The 23,866-nt window shown below is 45.5% G+C and overlaps 2 protein-coding genes across 2 annotated transcripts in view; one reads left to right on the top strand and one right to left on the bottom strand.

The window, feature by feature from the left end:
• cep76 (centrosomal protein 76) overlaps positions 1-2,588 on the bottom strand; it is a 44,314-nt gene extending 41,726 nt beyond the window's left edge. The window contains exon 1 of the mRNA XM_078398686.1: positions 2,467-2,588. Coding sequence (XP_078254812.1) covers positions 2,467-2,529 — 63 coding nt within the window. The 5' untranslated portion in view covers positions 2,530-2,588. The remainder of the gene's footprint in view (positions 1-2,466) is intronic.
• Positions 2,589-3,102: 514 nt separating this feature from the next.
• Positions 3,103-23,814, top strand: psmg2 (proteasome (prosome, macropain) assembly chaperone 2). The gene is given in 8 exon segments (XM_078398685.1): positions 3,103-3,114; positions 3,116-3,211; positions 6,840-7,011; positions 7,668-7,726; positions 9,614-9,732; positions 12,241-12,414; positions 15,888-16,008; positions 22,181-23,814. Coding segments are annotated over 8 exon segments (846 nt in total). The 3' UTR covers positions 22,274-23,814.
• The last annotated feature ends 52 nt before the right edge of the window (positions 23,815-23,866 follow it).

Here is a 23,866-nt window from a genome sequence, read left to right as displayed (position 1 = left end):
ATCTACCTCGAAGATAGACACAAAATGCTGGATGGCTTGATTGTAATCATGTATTGTCTTTCCAATGACTGGTTAGCACGCCACAAAACGTTTTTCACTATACCTCAGTACATGTGACAATAAACTTTACACCACATATGTGTAGGAAGGAACTGCAAATGCTGATTTACACCAAAGATAGACATAGAAAATAGGTGCATTCGGCCCTTCGAGCCAGCACCGCCATTCAAAACGATCATGGCTGATCATCAAAAATCAGTAGTACTCCGTTCCTGCTTTTTCCAATATCACATGATTCCTTTAGCCTTATGAGCTAAATCTAACTCTCTCTTGAAAACATCCAGTGAATTGGCCTCCATTGCCTCCTGTGGCAGAGTATTCCACCGATTTACAACTTTCTGGGTGTAAAGGTTTTTCCCCACTCAGTCCTAAATGGCCTCCCCCTTATTCTTAAACCGTGACCCCTGGTTCTGGACTCCCCCAAAATAGGGAACATTTTTCCTGCATCTAGCCTATCCAATCTCTTAAGACTGTTATATGTTTCTATAAGATCCCCCTCATCCTTCTAAATTCCAGTGAATACAAGCCCAGTCGAGCCATTCTGTCATCATATGTAATAATATTATATTCCTTTATTCGTCCCACACCGGGGAAATTTACAGCGTTACAGCAGCAAAGTGGACAGCAAGAGATCATTCATTATAAATAAAAGATACATAAATTGTCATCAGTTTTCTGTGTGCTCTTAGCTGTTATTGTTGACTTGTCTGCTGGGAGCAGTGCTGGTTGTGCAGTCTCACAGCAGCGGGAAGGAAGGACGTCCTATATCTCTCCTTCACGCACTTGGGGTGAAGGAGTCTGTCACTGAAAGAACTACTCAGTGCAGTGACAGTGTCCTGCATGGGGTGGGAGTCGTTGTCCAGCAGCGATGTTAGTTTTGCCATCATCCTCCTCTCTCCCACCACCTGCACTGAAGCGAGGCGGCAACCCAGGACAGAGCTGGCCTTCCTAACCTGCTTGTCGAGTCTCTTCCCTTCCACCGCTGAGATGCTGTTGCACCAGCAGACCACTCCATAGAAAATGCAACCACCGTGTTGTAGAAGGTCCTTAGGAGTGCCCCCTGCACTCCAAAGGACCCGAGTCTCCTTAGCAGATAAAGTCTGTTCTGGCTCTTTCTGTACAGCACATCGGTCCAATCCAGTTTATTGTTAAGGTAGACACCCAGGTACTTTTAAGAATCCACCCCCTCGATGTCCATTCCCTGCATGTTCACCGGTGTTGGGGGGACCTGGCTGCGTCTGTGGAAATCTACCACCATCTCCCTGGTTTTCCCCGCATTGATCCAGAGGTAGTTCCGCTGGCACCAGTCCACAAACTCCTTGTACGCCCTGTCCTCGTCGCCCGTGATGAGGCCGACGATGGCAGAGTCATCTGAGAACTTCTGTAAATAGGAGTCTGCGGAGCTGTGCCTGAAGTCCACAATGTACAGGGTGAACAAGAATGACGCTAGCACTGTTCCCTGCGGAACCCCAGTGCTGCAGACCACCCTGTCCGAGACCAGGTCCTTCGTCCTCACATACTGTGGTCGGTTGGTGAGGTAGCCCAGAATCCAGGATGTGATTGCCCCCCAGCACAACTGTAGTAGGACCTCCTTCCTCCTATACTCAAATCCTCTCGCTATGAAGGCCAACATGCCATTTGATTTCTTCACTGCCTGCTGTACCTGCATGCCTTTCAGTGATTGACGTGCAAGCACAACCAGGTCTCAATGCACCTCCCCTTTTCCGAATCTGACACCAATCATATAATAATCTGCCTTCTTGTTTTTGCCACCAAAGTGGATAACCTCACATTTATCCACACTATATTGCATCTGCCCACTCACCCACCCTATCCAAGTCACCCTGCAGCCTCAAAGCATTGTCCTCGCAGCTCACACTGTCATCCAGCTTTGTGTCATCCACAAACTTGGAGATGTCACATTTAATTCCCTCGAATAAATCGTTAATATATATATTGCAAATAACTGGGGTCCCAGCACCGAGCCTTACACCCAGCACCCACTAGTCCCTGCCTGCCATTCTGAAAAGGACCCGTTAATTCCTACTCTTTGCTTCCTGTCTGATAACCAGTTCTCTATCCATGTCAATACCCTACTCCCCAATACCATGTGCTCTAATTTTGCACACTAATCTCTTGTGTGGGACTTTGTCAAAGGGCTTTTTGAAAGTCCAGATGCACCACATCCACCGGCTCTCCTTTATCTATTCTACTTGTTACATACTCGAAAAATTCCAGATTAATCAAAATCTGGAAAAAGTTAGAATAACTCAGCGGGACAGGCAGCATCCCTTTTCTCCAGAGATGCTGCCTGAGCCGCTGTGAGTTTCCAGCACTTGTCTTTGCCCCCAGTCCCTCCGACACTTTGCTTGTGGCACCCCGGGCCCGGACGGGGGACGGGCTCACCTGCGACAGCTGGTTGCGAATGATCTGCTTCAGCTCGGAGGCTTTCTCGGGCGGCAGCGCCATGCCGGCCGCGGCCTTTGCCTGGGAGAGACGGCGGCTCTGAGCGGGAGAGGGAGAAGCGACGGCGGCGGCTCCGCGTCTCCACGGCCAACAGGCCCCACCCCCGCTGGCATCTTCGAGTCCCGAGGCCACGCCCTCCACCTGGCGTCACCGCCCGACATCATCAAGCCCCTCCTACAAACCCAAGACACGCCTTTCTAATGACGTCGCTCGTTCCCATCACCAATCGCCCGACGGTGTCTCAGAACACGCCCCTCTATCGACGTCATCAAGCCCCTCCTCCAATAGCTCGCCTCTGCCCAAGCCCCGCCTCACCGCCAACGTCACTCTCGCGTGACGTCAGGATTCGCCGCTCCCAACCGCCGCGTGGTCTCGCTCCGCGTTCAAAACTGCCGCCCAAACCGAGCGGCAACCGCCGCTTGCATCGCCGGATTGATTCGCTTAGTTTAAATTACATAATCCCAAAATGCATCACTCCCTGCACATAACCTGCATATCGGCCCCTGAATAAATGTCGTTGGGGAGGGGGAGTAGGTGTCCAGCGCGGTGCCGGACAGCCTGCGTGCGTCGGTTGGAATGACAGGACCGCAGGCGCGTCATCAGCGAGCGACGGGACGCCGGGATGTCGCCGTTGTTCGTGGCGCGCGGCGCCGCCGTCAACCTGCGGGGACTCGTGCTGGTTATGGTCAGTACACGTTAGATATTATATCACCCCTCACCCTCATCCACCCCTCACCCTCATCCACCCCCTCCAAACCCCATCTGACCCCCTCACCAGCCTCCACCACCCCCCTCACCCCCACCCCCTCACTCCTCTTGCACCCACCCCCTCTCACATCCCCCCTCACACACCACACCCTCACACACCCCCCCCTCACACACACACACACTCACACACCCCCCTCACACACCCCTCTCTCACACCCTCCTCTCACACCCCCCTCTCACACCCCCCCTCTCACACCCCCCTCTCACACACGCCCCTCACACACACCCCCCCCTCACACACACACCTCTCACACACCCCCCCCCACACACACACACACTCACACACCCCCCTCACACACCCCCCTCACACACCCCCCCCTCACACACACACACACTCACACACCCCCCTCACACACCCCCCTCACACACCCCTCTCTCACACCCTCCTCTCACACCCCCCTCTCACACCCCCCCTCTCACACCCCCCTCTCACACACGCCCCTCACACACACCCCCCCCTCACACACACACCTCTCACACACCCCCCCCCACACACACCCCCCCCACACACACACACACCCCCCCCCACACACACACACACCCCCCCCACACACACACACCCCCCACACACACACACCCCCCACACACACACCCCCCACACACACACACACACCCCACACACACACCCCCCACACACACACCCCCACACACCCCACACACCCCCCCCACCCCCACACACACACCCCCCTCACACACACACACCCCTCACACACACACACACACCCCCTCGCACACACACCCTCGCACACACACCCTCGCACACACCCCCCTTGCACACACCCCCCTTGCACACACACCCCTCGCACACCCCCCCCCTCGCACACACACCCCCTCGCACACACACCCCCTCGCACACACACCCCCTCGCACATACCCCCCTCACACACACCTCCCCTCACACACACACACACACCCCCCTCACACACACACACCTCCCCTCACACACACACACCCCCCTCACACACACACCCCCCCTCACACACACCCCCCCCCTCACACACATACCTTCATACACACACCCCCCCTCACACACACACACCCCTCACACACACACACCCCTCACACGCACACACCCCTCACACGCACACAACCCCTCACACATCCCCCCTCACACACACCCCCCTCACACACACCTCCCTCACACACACCCCCCCTCCTCTCCCCCCTCCTCTCCCCCACCCCCCCTCCTCTCACACACACCCCCTCACACACACACCCCCCTCACACACACCCCCCTCACACACACACCCCCACTCACACACACACACCCCCCCACACACACACACACCCCCCCTCACACCCCCCCCTCACACACCCCCCACTCACACCCCCCCCTCACACACACCTCCCTCACACACACCCCCCCTCCTCTCACCCACCCCCCCTCCTTCCCTCACCCCCTTCCTTCCCCCACCCCCCCTCCTCTCCTCCTCGCCCCTCCTCTCCCCCTCACCCCCACTCCTCCCCCTCCGCCCCCTCCTCCCCCCCCCTCGCCCCCTCGCCCCCCCCCCCCTTGCCCTCTCCACCCCTCCTCTCCCCCTCACCCCTCATTCCAGCGCCGCCGATACGATCGCGTTTGTGTAGCCCCCCTTGCATCCCCGCTCGTGGTGGGAAAGGGTTGGGAATCATTTGCACAGCAAGATCCCACCTTTTGAGGTCATCGCCTCGTTGCAGAGACCAACAGCTCGAGGAACTCCAAGATAGACACAAAATGGTGGTGTAACTCAGCGGTCAGACAGCATCTCTGGAGAGGTGATGTTTCAGATCAAAACCCTTCTTCAGGCTGATAGTTAGGGGAGAGCAGACGAGTGATATAGTTGGTGATGTAGAGAGATTCAGAATGAATGAAAGGTATGCAAAAAAGTAAGATGATCAAGGAAAGGTGGAGCCCACAATGGTCTATTGTTGGCTGTGGGGTAGGTGTTAATGAATGATACAGACAATGAAGCTCACCAGGACGACTGTGAAACTAGTATTACCTCTCGGTTGGGAGCGGGACAGAGAGAGAAGGGATGCAGGGGGTACTTGCAATGAGAGAAATCATCTTGATAACGCTGGGTTGTAAGCTGCCCAAGCGAAATTGAGGTGCTATTCCTCTAGTTCACTAACTCAGCAGGTGGGCAGCCTTTGTGGAGGAAATGGACAGAGGAGCAGCTTGGTGAAACTCGATCCTTTGTCCACAATTGAGAACCAGAGAGAATGAAAGAGGAAAGAAGATGCACATATAATGTAGTGTGCAGTTTAATATGCCAAAGAGAACTGTGTTTGCACTCGCATTTTATTGTAGAGCAACTGGAACTGTGCACAAGGCTCGGAAAGATGTCCAACTAAAGCACATTACAAGCTACTTCACTGTATTTGATTAGACTACAGAAGGATTGGTGCAGTGGTGCAGCTGATAAAGCCACTGCCTCATTGCAATAGAACCGGGTTTGATTGTGATCTCAGGTGTGTTCTGTGTGGAGTGTAGTTTAGTTCAACTAAACGTAAATCGTTCATTTACACGTTTCTCTGTAACTGAGTGGGTTTCCTTCAGGTCCTTCCAAAGAAGTGCAGATTGGCCTCTTGTGTGTAGGTAGTGGATGAGAAAGTGGAGTAACAGAACTAGTGTGATTAATGGCTGGAGTAGAGTGAAGGCCTGATTCCATGCAGTATAGTTAAACAAGAAAAAAGTAAAGGGTTCCACCTATCCATTTCCCTCCACAGATGTTGCCTGACCCGCTGAGCTCCTCCAGCACTCTTTTTTCAAGATTCAGGCACCTACAGTCTCTCGTGCCTCCATGATCACCTGAAAACCTTGTGCTGTTTATTGGTGGGGAAAAAAGATTAGTTAGGACACTGAGAACTATCTTGTTCAAGCAGGTGCCATGGATTCTGAGTGGGCAGGCAAGGCGTAGCTTCTTAAAACAGGAATGCCAGCCGCAGGAACATCACCGACAGATCCGCCTTTCTGATATTCCTGGGAAGTGTGATCCCAGCATCTAGTCTGTGACGCTGGGCCAAAACGAGGGAAGAGAATGGAAAAATATGGGGCTGCACAAGTTGAAATTTGCAGTCTTCATATATATTTGAAAAATAATTCAGTCAATGTATTAGGAACCTGAGGGATAGCTTTTTTCACACAAAGGTCGGTGAGTTGATGAAACAAGGTTGTTGCGGCAGGTACTAATGTACTATCGCAAAGTTTAAGAAACATTTAGACAGGTACATGGATAGGACAGGTTTAAAGGGATATGAGCCAAATGCTGGCAGGTGAAACTAGTGTAGATGGGATATGTTGGTCATCGTGGGTAAGTGGGGTCGAAGGGCCTGTTTCCATGCTGTATGACTCTACGTATGGCTTGTTCCTATAATCTTTGTGTCTATGCTCACACACGTGTAATGGAGGCATATACATTGGGCTCGAGTCTAATGACATCCATAACAATATTTACCATTTTGTGAGGGGGGGTGTAGGTTGAGGAGTAATTAGGATTTGGCACCAAAGTAATTGCATAATATGCTGTTTTTCTAAGTTATGGTGAACTGATCTTTTGTGGTTCCAGCCAGTTGTATCTGTGGGAAATGTTGGCCAATTAGCAGTGGATCTGATCATCTCCACACTTGGTCTGCCACGGATCGGTTATATCCACTGTGATGGCCTTGTACCAGTGGTGGGAAACGATCCGTATACAACGACCTCTGAGAATTCTTCAGAAATGTGCACCAGCTGTGAGGGTGAGTGGAGTAACTTTCTGCATTGAAAAAAACAAAGAGATCATGAAAGATTTTAAGAATGTAAAAGTTTGAGTAAGGTGCCTGGAGAAATGGAAATTCTGGATAAAGTTTTTAGATTATGAAGAGGAAGGCCGTCATTGGGGCAAATGGCTCGCTGAACACAAATTGGGACTTCATTGAACGCTTTGTAACTTTTTCGGCGCCCGATACATGGTGACTCTGCGTACCTTGTGTATGGAATACAAAACAAAGAATTTCACTGTGACATGTCATGTGATAATAAAGTAGCAATCAAAAATTGTTGGACTGGAAATAAAAGCACAAATCTGAATGAACAACTTGCATAATCTTGAATCTTATGAAAGTTTATCTGAGACATTAACTCCACAGATGCTGCCTGACCTGCTGAGTATTTAGAACATTTTCTCTTAAATTTAGATTTCCAGACTGTACTGAATGTGGAGGTCTCTCCTGTTGACAAATAGTGTATTTGTGAGGTATTTGAATATGTAGTAACTGGTCATTTCTTTCAAATGTATTAGATTACTTTATGAGCATAAATAATTTTAGAAAATATATTGATTAGAATTTCAAAACCTCACTATGAAAACTTGTTAGCCTCTTGTGTTTAATGTGTTGCTATTTTCCTTTAACAGTTTATGCATCGGCAGACCGGAAGTTGGCTGTCCTACAGATCCGATCGCCAGTTGTTCAGGTATTTAGAGCTATAAAATCAGAAGATAGACACAAAATGCTGGAATAACTCAGCGGGTCAGGCAGCATATCTGGATAAAAGGAATGGGTCATGTTTCGGGTTGAGACCCTTCTGATATAATGTATCCAAACACACCAATCATATTGTCAATTCGGATTATAATTTAAATATGACAGAGCATCACTTAGATATAATCAGAAAGGTTGTTTGTCTTTGCTGAATTAAATCTGTTGAAATCTACAGGAAACTGTTCACCAAATATGGAATTGGGGCCTTGGAGCCACCCAAATTACTTATTTGAATGAAAAAATAGTTTTGATTCAAAGAGTTAGTTTTAATGTATACTGAGTGAACCACCACATACATGCATTCACCAAGTCTTTGAAACCCAAGGAAACCAGTATGACTAATTGGAGTTTATTAAACTTCAGAAGCCTTTTACACCATTAAATTACTAGTTATTTTCTATAATTTTTGTCTTGAGATGAAAGCTCCACATTAAGAGTAACTGAAAAATGAAGCAATCAGTTGTCAGGCAAAGGTCATTCAAAGATATTGTCATTTATTAATCTGTAAATTCCATTATAGAAAAAATTCTCCCCTTTGTGGATGAATTTACAATCATTTCTCTTTTTTTCCACTGCTTTTAAGTGATGCTCTGTCTGATTTAAATTATAATCTGAATTGACAATGTGATTGGTGTGTTTGGATACATAGTTCAGAGAAAATTAGCTGCATGCTGAAAGAAAGGACAAATAAACAGTGCTGTGCAAAAGGTGAGGAATTAGTCATTGTTGGAGTACAGAACTAATGTGGTTTGTGATCCTCAGCATCTAAACATTCAGGTAGAGTCAGCAAGAACACAAGAAAATAGAAGCAAGAATAGGAAGGGTCTGAGCTATAGCGGAAGGTTGGGCAGGCTAGGGCTTGGAGTGCAGGAGGCTGAAGGGCGATCTTGGAGATGTATAAAATCAGGAGGGGAATAGATGGGGTGAACGTAGTCTTCTACTCAGGATAAGGGAATCAAGAATCATAGGTTTATGGCGAGAGGGGAAAGGTTTAATAAGAACCTGAGGGGCAATAATTTCCATTCTTGGTAGGTATAAGGAGGTAGCTGAGGCAGGTACTATATCAGCATTTAAAAGACACTTGGACAGTTTCATAAATAGGAAAGGTTTGGGGAATACTAGACCAAGTGGACCCGTTGGGCCCAAACCTCTCCTGCGTTGGTGCAGCCCTCCCCTCCTTCTTAAACTGTGACCCCTGGTTCTGGACTCCCCCAACATCGGGAACATTTTTCCTGCATCTAGGCTGTCCAATCCCTTAAGAATTTTATATGTTTCTATAAGAACCCCTCTCGTCCTTCTAAATTCCAGTGACTACAAGCCCGGTCGAACCATTCTTTCATTTGTCAGTCCCGCCATCCAAAACTGACAACAGATGATCAAAGGAGGGTGGAGCCCATTATGGCCCATTATTGGCTTGGGAAGAGGTGATAACAAAGGGATACAAGGTTGCGAACGGTGGAACTATTAGGACAACTTGGGTGGGAGAGAGAGAGAGAGGGAATGCAGGAGTTACTTGAAATTAGAAAAATCAACCCAGGTTTGATCCTGACTTCGGGTGCTGTCTGCACAGAGTTTGCACATTTTCCATGCGATTGCATGGGTTTTTCCAGGAGCTGCGGTTTCCTCCCACACTCGAAAGACATGCAGGTTTGTACGTTAATTGGCCTCGGTAAATTGCCCCGAGTGTGTTGGGAGTGGATGACATTCAACTAGTGTGAACAGGTGAACGTTGATCAACGCAAACTCTGGGCTGAGAGGCCTGTTTCCATTCTGTATCTCTAAACTAAACTAAACCCTGTGTTTCTGCTGCCTTTTGTAGGGGAAACAGCGCTCATTCCGACAGCAGCTCCTATCGTGGATTAAGGAGAGCGAGTTCAGTCGGGTTGTCGTCCTGTCCAGCAGCTTTGCGCATCACCGTGTTGACAAGCAGCTCGTCGGGTAAGCTTGGCATCTTGAACAACACTTGACACTTGAGAACGCTAACATTAACCTTCAGTAGGTTCAGTGGATGAACAGTATCCTGAACCTTGGAGCTCAGTTCTGATCCACTTTGGCAGCTGCACTACGTCTCGGGCTGGATCCTGAAGGGTGTGGGGAAACTAATCAGCAGGTGACATTCATTCCAAAGGGACTTAAAAGTCTGGATTTCTGGACTGGAAAATGGTTTTGAACATAGTCCATAGAACAGGGCTGTACTTCGGCCCACAATGTTCCTGCTGAACATGATGCCATTAAACTGATCTCATCTGCTTGTACATGACGCATATCCCTCCATTTCCTGCACTTCCATGTGCCTCTTAAAAGCTTCTTAAATACTACTATCTTATCTACCTCCACCACCACACCTGGCAATGTGTTTCACATCCTCACTTCTCTGTTTTAAAAAACACATGGCCCCGACATCTCCATTAAACATTTCTCCCTTCTACCTTATGCCCTCTAATGTTGGACATTCCACCCTGTGGAAACAATGTGCTGACTGTCTACCCTATCGACCCAGTCAATATGTCCATGTTATTATTGGAACTCCAGTGTGGTTTTAATTCTTGCAATGCTTCAATTCTTCTCAGTGTTCAGGGGGTTTTGACCCTGAAGGCTAATAATGGCAACACTCAATTTTTCAGATAATATCTATTTTTGTTTATTGATGACAACTCTTTTTAGTGAACACTTGTAAAAATATGCAACACCTGTTTGACATAAATCTATTCTAGTTATAACATCAAAACTCCAACAGATTTGTCAACTGTGATTTTATCTTTGGTAAATCCATGCTGGCTCTTCCCATTCCTGTTATTTTCTCAGTGCCCTGGTGTCACTATCTTAGTAATACATTTCTGCTTTGCTATTGCAGTCGCAGTTCATGAGAAATATTTAATCCTACAAACCTGACCTTGCAAAGATGTTTATGGCTTGTTGACTTCTTCAGTTCTGATTTTTTTTTAAGAACAAACTGAGAATAGAAATGCTTTTAGTAGGAAACTTTTGCAATTGCAAGAACCAGGGGCCACAGTTTAAGAATAAGGGGTAGGCTATTTAGAACGGAGATGAGGAAAAGCTTTTTCAGTCAGAGAGTTGTGAATCTGTGGGATTCTCTGCCTCAGAAGGCAGTGGAGGCCAGTTCTCTGAATGCATTCAAGAGAGAGCTAGATGGAGCTCTTAAGGATAGCGGAGTCAGGGGGTACGGGGGGAAGGCAGGAACGGGGTACTGATTGAGAATGTTCAGCCATGATCACATTGAATGGCAGTGCTGGCTCGAAGGGCCGAATGGCCTACTCCTGCACCTATTGTCTATTGTTCAGAGGGTTTATCAATTTAGAACCTTCAGTAGAGATACGTGGTGCTGATGGGGAGAGGTTACAATGCAGCTAAGGGGTTAAGGTGTGGTAGTATAATGACTAGGTTGCTTGACTAGCTGCTGGAGTTCTAGGGCATAGATCTGGAGCTGAGGAAAGTAAACCCAAGTAGAGTTGCACCGCATGCAAACAGGCCCTTTGGCCTAACTTGTCCATGCTGACCAAGAATTCCCATTCAAGCTAGTCCCATTTGCCTGCCCCTGGCCCATATCCCCCAAAATCTTCCTGTCGGTGAACCTCAAATGTTTTGTATGAAATGGACAATACTGGAGTAATTCAGCAGGCCAGGCCACGTCACTAGACAACATGGATAGATGACATTTCAGAGCGGGATGCTTCTTCAGACCGATTGTCTTGTGGGAAGGGGTGGGAGGGGGAGCGGAGGGGAGAAAGCTGGAAGAGAGGTGGGGCGAGTAAAAGCCTGGCAAGAGATAGGTGTTATCACCTATGCAGGGTGAACGTGGAAAGGAGACGGAGTTAATATGCAAACGCTCCACACAGATAACACCCGACGTCAGGATCAAACCTGGGTCTCTGTGAGGCAGCAGATCTATCAGTCTGAAGAAGGGTCTCGACCCGAAACGTCACCCATTCCTTCTCTCCTGAGATGCTGCCTGAACTGCTGAGTTACACCAGCATTTTGTGATACCTTCGATTTGTACCAGCATCTGCAGTTATTTTCCTACACAGATCTATCAGTTGTCACTGTCATGAAGATTAGCATTTGATTGTTGCTTGAATATAGATGAAAAATCTGTGTGAAATTTAAAATGCAGTCATGCTAAATGAAATTTAAAAATATCTTCCAGCTTCTATGAAAGGAAAAAGCAAGAATTAATGTATTGTTCGATCTTGTATTAGAACTGTGAAGTTGTAAGTAGAACAAGTTTTAAGTAGCAGAAAAAGTCGGGTAAGCAAAGGTCAAAATGGAATATCTGAGAGGATGGAGCGGATCAAACATTTCAAAAACTGCGGAGGACACAAAGTGCTGGAGTAACTCAGAGTGTTCGGTCGCATCTCAGGAGAACATGGATAGGTGACGTTTTGGTCCGGGACCCTTCTTCATTCAGAACCTGTTCCATCTTCACAGCACTCCACTGCGATATTTGGCAACGCCTGCTCTGCAGAACATCATGGAAAATGAGTTCCAGGCCCTCAAATGGAAAGAAATGGAAAAGGTGGCAGCCTTCCCAGGAATCAGCGAAGTGGAACTAGAGCTCTCTATCCCAGGAGGAGGGATCACAAAGTCACTCTATACTGACAGGTAGGGGATATAAATTCAAAGTGCTGGAACTGAGTCCTAATAGTGCTCACTGAGAGAGGATCAGAGCCCAATTAACCTACAAAGCCTCACGTCGTTGGGATGTGGGAGGAAACCGGAGCACCCGGGGGAAATCCACGCGGTCACAGGGAGAACGTGCAAACTCCACACAGCACCCGAAATCAGGGTCCCTGGTAATGTGTGGCAGCAGCAGCTCTCCAAATGATCTTTGATCTCCTTCGTACCCATGATTGGTACAATCTTCTGTCATTTCTGATTGTAAGGATTCATTTGTAAAATTGTAAATCATAAGTTATTAACTTGCATTCTTGAGTCTTGCACACTTGGAAAGACACAGTGTGTTCTGGCTGTTGAAGATATTCTCAACACTCCTAGGTTTATTTGCACAGAGAGGGTCTTTGAAGAAAACTGGGAGTCTGGCCAGGAGGGTTAGGAGAGGTGAACAACAACTTAATTGAGACAATGTGCCTATTGCAAAGAGAGAGTAGTGAATTAAAAGGATTTTGTGCAAAATTTCCAAATACGAAAGGAATTTAAACCTGTCTTGCGGAGAGTAAGTTGAGTTGAGTTTAATTGTAACTTGTACAGATATACAGTGAAAAGCTTTTGTTGTGTGCTAACCAAAGGAAAGTGTGAGTGGGCGATCGAAGGTCGGCATTGACTCGAAGGGCCAAAGGGAATGCTTCCATGCTGTATGAAGAACAATGGAGGACCCGGCATGGGGGACTGCCGTGAGGGAGTGGGGGGAACAAAGGAGGAGCCGGCGGGGTTACTTTGTAACTTTGTCAGCACTGTATGCGATGACTATTTGCATACTTTGGGTGCAGAATTTCACTGTGCCTTGTCACATGTGACAATAAAGTATTCCATTCTTATCTCTCAAACTGAGAGAGAAGGGTGGTTGGGATACCAGTCAATGGGTTGAAGGGCAAGGATGCCACAGATGGACAAACAGATTTGTAGGCACAGTGAAGGGATGCTACAACATAATAGACGATAGACAATAGGTGCAGGAGTAGGCCATTCAGCCCTTCGAGCTAGCACCGCCATTCAATGCGATCATGGCTGATCACTCTCAATCAGTACCCCGTTCCTGCCTTCTCCCCATACCCCCTCACTCCATTATCCTTAAGAGCTCTATCCAGCTCTCTCTTGAAAGCATCCAACAAACTGGCCTCCACTGCCTTCTGAGGCAGAGAATTCCACACCTTCACCACTCTCTGACTGAAAAAGTTCTTCCTCATCTCCGTTCTAAATGGCCTACCCCTTATTCTTAAACTGTGGCCCCTTGTTCTGGACTCCCCCAACATTGGGAACATGTTTCCTGCCTCTAATGTGTCCAATCCCCTAATTATCTTATATGTTTCAATAAGATCCCCCCTCATCCTTCTAAATTCCAGTGTATACAAGCCTAATTGCTCCAGCCTTTCAACATACGACAGTCCCGCCATTCCGGGAATTAACCTAGTGAACCCACGCTGCACGCCCTCAATAGCAAGAATATCCTTCCTCAAATTTGGAGACCAAAACTGCACACAGTATTCCAGGTGCGGTCTCACCAGGGCCCGGTACAACTGTAGAAGGACCTCTTTGCTCCTATACTCAACTCCTCTTGTTATGAAGGCCAACATTCCATTGGCTTTCTTCACTGCCTGCTGTACCTGCATGCTTCCTTTCAGTGACTGATGCACTAGGACACCCAGATCTCGTTGAACATCCCCTCTTCCTAACTTGACACCATTCAGATAATAATCTGCCTTTCTATTCTTACTTCCAAAGTGAATAACCTCACATTTAACTACATTAAACTGCATCTGCCATGTATCCGCCCACCCACACAACCTGTCCAAGTCACCCTGCAGCCTTATTGCATCTTCCTCACAATTCACACTACCCCCCAGCTTAGTATCATCTGCAAATTTGCTAATGGTACTTTTAATCCCTTCATCTAAGTCATTAATGTATATCGTAAATAGCTGGGGTCCCAGCACTGAACCTTGCGGTACCCCACTGGTCACTGCCTGCCATTCCGAAAGGGACCCATTTATCCCTATTCTTTGCTTTCTGTCTGTCAACCAATTTTCTATCCATGTCAGTACCCTACCCCCAATACCATGTGCTCTAATTTTGCCCACTAATCTCCTATGTGGGACCTTGTCGAAGGCTTTCTGAAAGTCGAGGTACACCACATCCACCGACTCTCCCCTGTCAATTTTCCTAGTTACATCCTCAAAAAATTCCAGTAGATTTGTCAAGCATGATTTCCCCTTCGTAAATCCATGCTGACTCGGAATGATCCTGTTACTGCTATCATAATGAGGAGGGGGAGACATGAGGAGCGACAGATACTGGAACTCAGCGGGTCAGGCAATGTCTGTGGAGGGAATAGGCAGGTGACATTTTAATTACATTGTGGGTTCGCATAGTTAGGAGAGGAGTCTGGTACAGGTCATGTTTCATCGACTTTCCACAGGTGCTGCCTGACCCACTGAGTTATTCTGCAGCTTGTGCTTTGTGCACTGTGAGGGGTCCATGTCAGGTTTGGATGATACAGAATTTGTAAATGTTTGACACTAAAAAGGATATTTCAGAGGGATTTGACTTGAGAGAGGTAAAGCTTTTTTCAGTGATTGCAGACATTTGATGTTTTAGAAATATGTAATCCTTGCAGTGGTCTGAAACTTAATTGAAAAGAGTACTAGGACTATGTTGTCTGATTCAGCCCATGTGAGTACCCATAGGAATGAAGAGGGGATATGTTTTTGTTGTGATGTGGGTCTCCTTCGTTAATTGTCAGGGGTTTTGGCTCTTGTCTGACAGGCAGTTCTCGTTAAGCTAATGTGTAGGAAGGAACTGCAGATGCTGGTTTTACACCGACGATAGAGTAATTCAACGGGACAGGCATCATCTCTGGAGAGAAGGAAAGAATGGTCTCGACCCGAAACGTCACCCATTCTCTCCCGAGATGCTGCCTGACCTGCCGAGTTTCTCCAGCATTTTGTGAATAAATACCTTCGATTTGTACCAGCATCTGCAGTTATCTTTTTATACTATTAATAGTGGTCTCTCTTCTATTTAGAAATGGAGGGATATAGATCACGTGCACTCAGAGGAGATTAGTATTATTGACATCGTGTTCAGCATAGACATTGTGGACTGTAGGAAGACTGAAGGTTCCTGTGCTGTAATGTATGCTCAAACCTGCACTGTTTTGGGGCACTTCCCAGCTGGATCACCAGAGGGAGCACTTTGTTACTAAACCTTTTAAGGGTACTCCACTCAAAGTCCTACAAGAGGGAATATTGACGAAGTTCCAAATAGCCTCTCTGGCCTGCAAGACATGGCGTGAATGATGATTAAAGGGATGCTTTACTTGGGTAGAAGAAATAAATCTGCAGGAAGGTGAAATATTCCTACAGCTTGTGCTGATTTTCTTGGTTGTTCTCGTTATCCAGTTGCGCCGAAGGTATCCCATTGGCAGTGCTGCTTATTTTCTGTTCCGAAGGGGATAATATTCCAGATGCATTGAAGCTTCTCAATTTCCTGAATGAGTGGATCCAGCTAATAGAAAAGCCAGTAAGTGGTGTAGCTGCAAGTTATGACTCACAAGATTGTGTGCACATTATCTGCAATTACAATGCGTTATTTGTTACTTTTGTGTAGACAAATATTTAAGTTTAAAGAATGCTGTTAACAGGGTATGTTATCCCCTCATACAAGGCCACTGTGCACTTCCGGGAGGGTTTGGGCACAAGAGGAGATGAAGCCTGGAGCACATCAGCCATGGCTTCTTTCAATGTCAGGACAACCTACTCTTGCTCCCTGATAGTTACAACACTGGCATCTACCCAAAAACTGGGTGGAAGATTGGATCTGTATCCCAGCTAGAAAAAGCAGGGTCAATCCTAATTTCTCTCTGATCATCAGCTAGATGGTGGAAAGTGTCTTTTGCCTGGACTTTTAGGGTTCGGATCTCATCACAATAGGGCCAAATTGTGAAAAGAGCTGAATTCCTGAGGTGAGGTAAATATTTGACCAAATGTTGTAACAGTAAAACTGAAATTGTACATCAAGACATCAAGAGTAGGGTAATCGAGAACCACTGCGAAGCTTGGCGGGTGCGATACCCCCGAGCACCGGCAGGAGATCCGTCGGAGTAGGGCATAGGCAGCCAGTGATGATCCGCATGGTGTCGTTGAGGGAGGCGTCTAGCTTGCTGGTATGAGCGCTGCGGCACCATGCTGGGGCGGCATACTCAGCGGCGCTGTACACGAGTGCAAGAGCACTGGTTCGGAGAGTAGATGTCTTGGTGCCCCATGACGATCCGGCCAAGCAACGCAGGAGGTTGTTCTGTGCCGAGATTTTAGCACGGAGAGCTTCAAGGTGTTGCTTGTAGGTCAGCTGCTGATCTAGTTTCACCCTGAGGTATGTAAGAAATGGGTTGTAGGGTAGGGGTGATCCATTGAGGGTGACGGTTAGCTGGCATTGAGCTGCCTTGTTGTTCAGGTGAAAGGCCATTGTGGTGGTTTTTGCCACACTCAGTTTTAGTCTCCAGGTCTTAAAATAAGGGAATCAAGAACCACAGGACATGGGTTTAAGGTGAGGGGGGAGGGGGGGAAAGATTTAATGGGAACCCAAGGGGAACATTTTTTTTATACAAAGGGTGATGGGTATATGGAACCGGAAGTGGTTAAGCCAAGTACTATCTCAATGTTTAAGAAGCATTTAGACGGGTACATGGATAGGTTAGGTTGAGGGATAAGGCGCAAACATAGGCAGGTGGGATTAGTATAAATGAGATATGTTGGTCGGTGTGGGCAAGGTGGGCCAATGGTCCTTTTTCCACGCTGTATGACTCTTCAGAGGAAAATGCTGCAATTGTTGGAGTCACTCTCAGCACAATGGTTGTTAGCGGTCAATCATTTCAGCCTTGGGGTATCTCTGCAGGAATTCATCTGGAGAGTATTCTGGGCCATGTTTAGCTGCTTTATCATATCATATCATCATATCATATATATACAGCCGGAAACAGGCCTTTTCGGCCCACCAAGTCCGTGCCGCCCAGCGATCCCCGTATTAACACTATCCTACACCCACTAGGGACAATTTTTTTACATTTACCCAGCCAATTAACCTACATACCTGTACGTCTTTGGAGTGTGGGAGGAAACCGAAGATCTCGGAGAAAACCCACGCAGGTCACGGGGAGAACGTACAAACTCCTTACAGTGCAGCACCCGTAGTCAGGATCGAACCTGAGTCTCCGGCGCTGCATTCGCTGTAAAGCAGCAACTCTACCGCTGCGCTACCGTGCTTTAGTGACCTTCCTTTCAAGTGAAGGATGCTCAATGATCGCACAATATTCAATTGCACTTGCAACTCCTCAGTATAGGAAGCTGTTTATGGCTGCCCACAGCAAGGCAGACAACATTAACATGACTGATAAGTGGCAAATAACATTGTCTCTGCAAAAAATGTCAAGTAATGACCAATCCCATCTAGCCACCTAACTTTTGATGTTCAATGGCATTACCATCACTGGGGTTACTGTTCACCAGAAACCCAACTGGACCAGTCATAGATGTACATGGATAAAAGGACGTACCTTTTAGAAAGGAGATGATGAGGAATTTAGTCAGGATAGTGAATCTGTGGAATTCATTGCCACAGAAGGCCGTGGAGGCCAAGTCAATGGATATCTTTAAGGTGTAGATTGATAGGTTCTTGATTAGTACGAGTGTCATGGGTTATGAGGAGAAGGCAGAAGTATGGGGTTGAGAGGGATAGATCAGCTGTGATTGAATGGTGGAGTAGACCTGATGGGCCGAATGGCTTAATTTTGCTCCTAGAACTTAAGAACGTGGCCACAAGAGGAAGTCGGAGGCAGGGTGTGTTTATGTAATTCACTACCTAAGCTAAGCCGTTCCATGATACAAAAAACACAGGTTCGTACAACAGAATACTCTACAGTTGAGATCAGCCCCAACAAACCTGATAGCTTGCAGGATATTTGAATTTCTTTTCCCACTAGTACATGTGGTTAGAGTATGAAGTGGGTGCTATGTATGAAATGCATAAAATCGCATTCTTTCATTGTTGTTCGGTTTAAAATTTGGAGTGCTCTACGCATTAAAACTGGGAGTACCTTCTCAAGGAGGATTTCAGCGGTTCCAGAAGGTGCCTCATTATCATCATTTTGATGACAATTAGCAATGGGTAAATTATGCTTGTCTCCAAGCAATATCCACATCCCAAGAAATGAATAATAGAGAAGTGTGGCTTGTCTCATTTATGAAGGAGATATTCACAAGCTCGCTCTGGGCATGGAAGATGCAGCGCAAATTGCAAATTTTGCTGCTCTGCATGAATAGCATCTTGAACTTGACCTCACCATTACTTTTAAAATTTGCTGGATTTGCACATTAATAGAAAAAATGGATTAGATTTTAAAAAATAGACGGAGAAAAGTTTGCTAGATTTGCACACAATTGTCATGAAATATTGCTGAGAGCGGGTGGCTTATTAATGGAGCAAGAAACCTTTTTTTATGCATGCAGTCAATCGTTTTTTGCGGACCAGAAAGAAAACATTCTAACAAAGTGTTCTTACAGCAGTATTACAGATTTAAAAATCCTCTAAAATAGTACTTTCTCACTCTCTTTTTGGTTCATTTCTCAGTCTTATTTCTTCTCTGTCTGAACCTGATGATGAATTCAACTTGCTTATACTTCATTTCTTTTGTTCCTGAACCCTTGAAACCCATTTGGTAAGATGCTCTTGGTCATACTGTTCACGAAGATAGGTCTTTGTTTTTGCCCTTCTAACTTTGAAGTATAAGCCCATTTTATGTAATGTCCTCAAAATTCTATGCTTTCAAATCCTGTACCATTTTCAATAGATAATAGGTGCAGGAGTAGGCCATTTGGCCCTTCGAGCCAGCACCGCCATTCAATGTGATTATGGCAGATCATTCATAATCAGTACCCCGCACTTGCCTTCTCCCCATACCCCCTGACTCCGCTATCTTTAAGAGCTCTATCTAGCTCTCTCTTGACAGCATCCAGAGAATTGGCCTCTGCTGCCTTCTGAGGCAGAGAACTCCACAGTTTTAAAACTCTGACTGAAAAAGTTTTTCCTCATTTCTGTTCTAAATGGCCTACACTTTATTCTTAAACTGTGGCCCCTGGTTCTGGACTCCCCCAACATTGGGAACTTGTTTCCTGCCTCTAACGTGTCCAATCCCTTAATAATCTTATATGTCTCAATAAGATCCCCTCTCATCCTTCTAAATTCCAGTGTATACAAGCCTAGTCGCTCCAGTCTTTCAACATACGACAGTCCCGCCATTCCGGGAATTAACCTAGTGAACCTACGCTGCACGCCCTCAATAGCAAGAATGCCCTTCCTCAAATTTGGAGACCAAAACTGCACACAGTACTCCAGGTGTGGTCTCACTAGGGCCCTGTAGAACTGCAGAAGGACCTCTTTGCTCCTAAATAATCTTTTCAATATATCTTTCTATTTTGAAGTAAAATAGATTCAACCTTCCAACAGTGGAGCCATCTAAACTGTTGTTGAACTCGTCCTATTGCTATTTACTCGGGCAAATCTGTGTCTTTTGCATATTTTCTTTATTCTCCCTTTCTTATAATACGTGAGCGTACTACTTTCACATCTGCATTATTTTCCGTTGTCTTGCATTCAATGTTGGATCTCCTTTATCTGACAGTTGCTTATTTTGGGAAGATCAGGCATGTGAGTGAGAGGATCTTACCTGGTCTACCAACACCATCACCACAGTAAAGAAGGCACAGCAGAGACTCCACTTTCTGAGGATCCTCAGGAAAACCAACCTGCAGGAGAAGCTCATGTTGTCCTTCTATCGCTGCTCCATCGAGAGTGTGCTGGCATACTGTATAACCACATGGTATGCCAGCTGCTCAGAAAAGGACAGGAAGGCCCTTCAGAGGGTCATCACGACGGCCCAGAAGATCATCGGCTGCTCACTGCCCTCCCTGGAGCACCTGTTCAGCCTACGCTGCCTCAGTAGAGCAGGCAAAATAATAAAAGATCCATCCCACCCTGGCCACCGTCTGTTTGTTCATCTGCCCTCTGGTCGACGTTTCAGGTCGATCAAATCCCGAACAAACAGACTTAAGAACAGTTTTTACCCCAGGGCCATACGAGAACTGAACACTACCTTTGCACTAGGCAACACCGTTAAAAAATCTTGTGCTTAATATAATTGTATTTATGTATTTATTTGTTTTTGCATTTATTGCATATATGTTTGTACGCACCGTCAGGATTGGCTATTTTTTTAATTTCGTTGTACTCGTTGCAATGACAATAAATGAATATTATTATTATTATTAGCTGAGTGCTGGCGCAGGGTTAAAAAATTGGAACGTTTTTGAAAATTTACACAAAATTTCCAGTTTCAAGCCTCTTTTAGTGCATTTCAAAGTAAAACCAGACAATACAAAATAATGTGAATATGTCACAGTATATACTAATAACATTTTGAAATAAATTCCACACATTAATTGATAATCAGCCCAAAAAGGTGGTAAGTGGCTTTTCTGCTGTGTTTTATATTTTAACCCTGCCTTAATTAATTTAGTTATATAATCTTACACTTAAATTTATTATTTACTCATTACAGTTCCACCACTGATTTTCTGGCACTCTTGGTTCCAGAGCTTTGCTGGTTTATCCAGCAGGCCAAGGAAGTCGATTTCCGCTATGGGGATAGATTTGCTGGCTCCAGCTGGGCTGGAGTTCCAGAGCCCCGACCGCAGGTTGCAAATTCAACCCACCGATCAGTCGTGGAAGTCCCGATGACGTTGAGATTGGGTGCTCTGCCCAACCTAGGCGCCACATTTCCGGGGAGACTTACAGGGCGCGTGGGGGGGTTTCTCGCGGAACCTCTAGTGGCCAAATTGACAAATTGGCCATGGAAGTCCCAATGAGGTCGAGCCTTGCCCAGCCGAGGTGCCGCATTTTCGGAGAGACTTCCATAGTGCGCGGCGGGATTTCTCGCAGAACCCCTAGCGACCTCTAGAGGAACCCTAGTGTTTATTACAAGTCTGTACATCTTTTATTTGTTTTTCTTTATTTTTTTCGATCCGATTTCCGTCTATTTGGCAAGGTGAAAAATGCAGAAACCATGCAAAAAGCGCAGAAAATTGATTTTAAAAACGCTGAAATCCGCGGAAAATTCATATGAAGATGCTGGGATGGGGTAAATACATTACTAGATAACGCGCATCAAAATTAATGCAGGTTGGGTATATCAGTTTTTTTTGGCTGAAGGTTTTGGATGAATGCAATAACTTTTCTACTTCCAGTTATTGGCAGCTGTTTTTTTTCAGAACTTGAATGTTACCGAATCCACTGACTTTATTTATTTGAGTTCTGTTCATTTGAAATGAATCATGCTTCATCCTAATTGTCAACTCTCAAACTTATCCTGTCACTACTGGGTAGTGGAGTTGTTTTGCTAATGCTTGGAAATTTAATGCTGCCGTTTCAATTCTAAGAACTAAGAGCACAACATTTCTTGTGTTGGATGAGCAGTGGGAAATATTATTTGCCTCAACAGATAAAATCTTGGAGTCAGTGGTCTTTGGATTGTTAGTTAGCATTGGTTTAACATTTAAAAATTCAAAATGGGGAATGATTTGTTGTCTGCTGCATATTGATTGGATGGAGCTGTTTAATTAGCGATGATGTTTCTCCCCATCAGAATGATCAGCAGGCCGTGTCTCAGCCGCAGTGGAAGATTCCAAGTTCTTGGCGATTACTATTTGGCAGTGGCATTCCTCCAGCGCTTTTCTGATCTTGCAGATCCAACAAGCTGAGTGTGGATTGCCCTTTAAAACGATGGTGGCGTCATGACAAAAAGATTTTAAATTATGTGTTGACTTATTTTAACAGACGATGAAGTGAAGAGGCGATGTTCACTAAAGGCTCAGTAACTTACAAATTGCAACACATATTTGGTTATGTAAGAGATGAGTTTTCAGAAGCACTAAAATATATTGTTTTTATTTGTGTGAATTTGATCTTTAATTAAAAAAATATTTTAAAATAGTATTTTTGTGCCAAAAAACACTGTTATTGATATAAAATATGTTGACTGAATTGGAACATATCAACACTCATCTAACACTCAAATATGAGAATGTTTAATACAGGTAGCAAGTAAGTTGAATCCTGACTGGTGGACAAGAGCATTTGAAAAGGAAATCCTGCTTTTGGCCTGAGATAACACAGATGTGCGCTTCAATTTTCCTTCATTTCCATTTTGTCCTTTGGTCAGGAATGCCAATGTCTCTGTTCCTTGGCTATTATATTGATGGCTGAATTGTGGCAGTTTCAGGACGGCCACCTCTTTGTGACAGTACTTAAAGTTGTAATAAATAGTATGACCTCTGCATTTAAATTTGCATTCAAATATATAGAATAAAATCCATGCAGTGAAGGCACAAGATTCTGGATGAAACAAATTGGGCAAGTATTTGGGGGGGGGGGGGGCAGCATAACTAAACGCTACACAAAAAGAAAAATTCACTTTAATACTGACAACAGAACATTTATTTGGAATTGCACGATGCTGCACTTGCCCCGGGGAAGGTGCAAAACTGAATTTCCCTCTCCACTGCAGTCATTCACGATTTGAAGAATCAAACGAGACGGAGCCACAGACTTGCAGCTGGAAATCGGGATGAGGCAGAGTACGCATAATGTGCCTCCGTGTCATATTTCTCCAACATTAACATTATGAAATGTTTTTGCCTTTTCAAAATGTTTACAGATTAAATCAATCTATTACAAAATCCTCAAATGTTCAGGTCGTTTCCAGTAATAATTTAATTTAATGAGTCAGTTCTTCACAGACATCAACAAAATGACATGTTAAGATGGAATCATGTGAGTTTCATTAAACAAAAAATGAAAAGGAGGCCAGAATTTATTTATTTTAATTTTTGTTGTGCTCTGATCACAGCACAGTAAGCATAAAATATTTTTGACTACAACAGCACTTAGCAACATGTTCTGTAAAGTATTGCAATACCAGACCTCGGGTCTATGAACTATGACATAACCATTGCTTAATTAAAAATAGGCATATACACAAGTTTTTCTGTGGAGAGTGGTGTTACAGAAATAAGTAAATAACTTTCTTTAAAATATCCATACACAAATGTTGCCATTTTAAGTTACATAGGTGACTAAGTGTACAGTTACAATGTAGTTAACCTTTCTGCCAGCAATTGTTTGTGATAAAACTAAATTAAGGACCATTCAACTAGTTGAGATATTGATATAAGAAAATAACTACAGATGCTGGTACAAATCGAAGGTATTTATTCACAAAATGCTGGAGTAACTCAGCAGGTCAGGCAGCATCTCAGGAGAGAAGGAATGG

This window comes from Rhinoraja longicauda, chromosome 4, assembly GCF_053455715.1.
Source record: "Rhinoraja longicauda isolate Sanriku21f chromosome 4, sRhiLon1.1, whole genome shotgun sequence".
Taxonomy (NCBI): domain Eukaryota; kingdom Metazoa; phylum Chordata; class Chondrichthyes; order Rajiformes; family Arhynchobatidae; genus Rhinoraja; species Rhinoraja longicauda.
The sequence above is the reverse complement of the archived record's forward strand: the minus strand, read 5'-3'. Positions and strand labels throughout refer to the sequence as shown.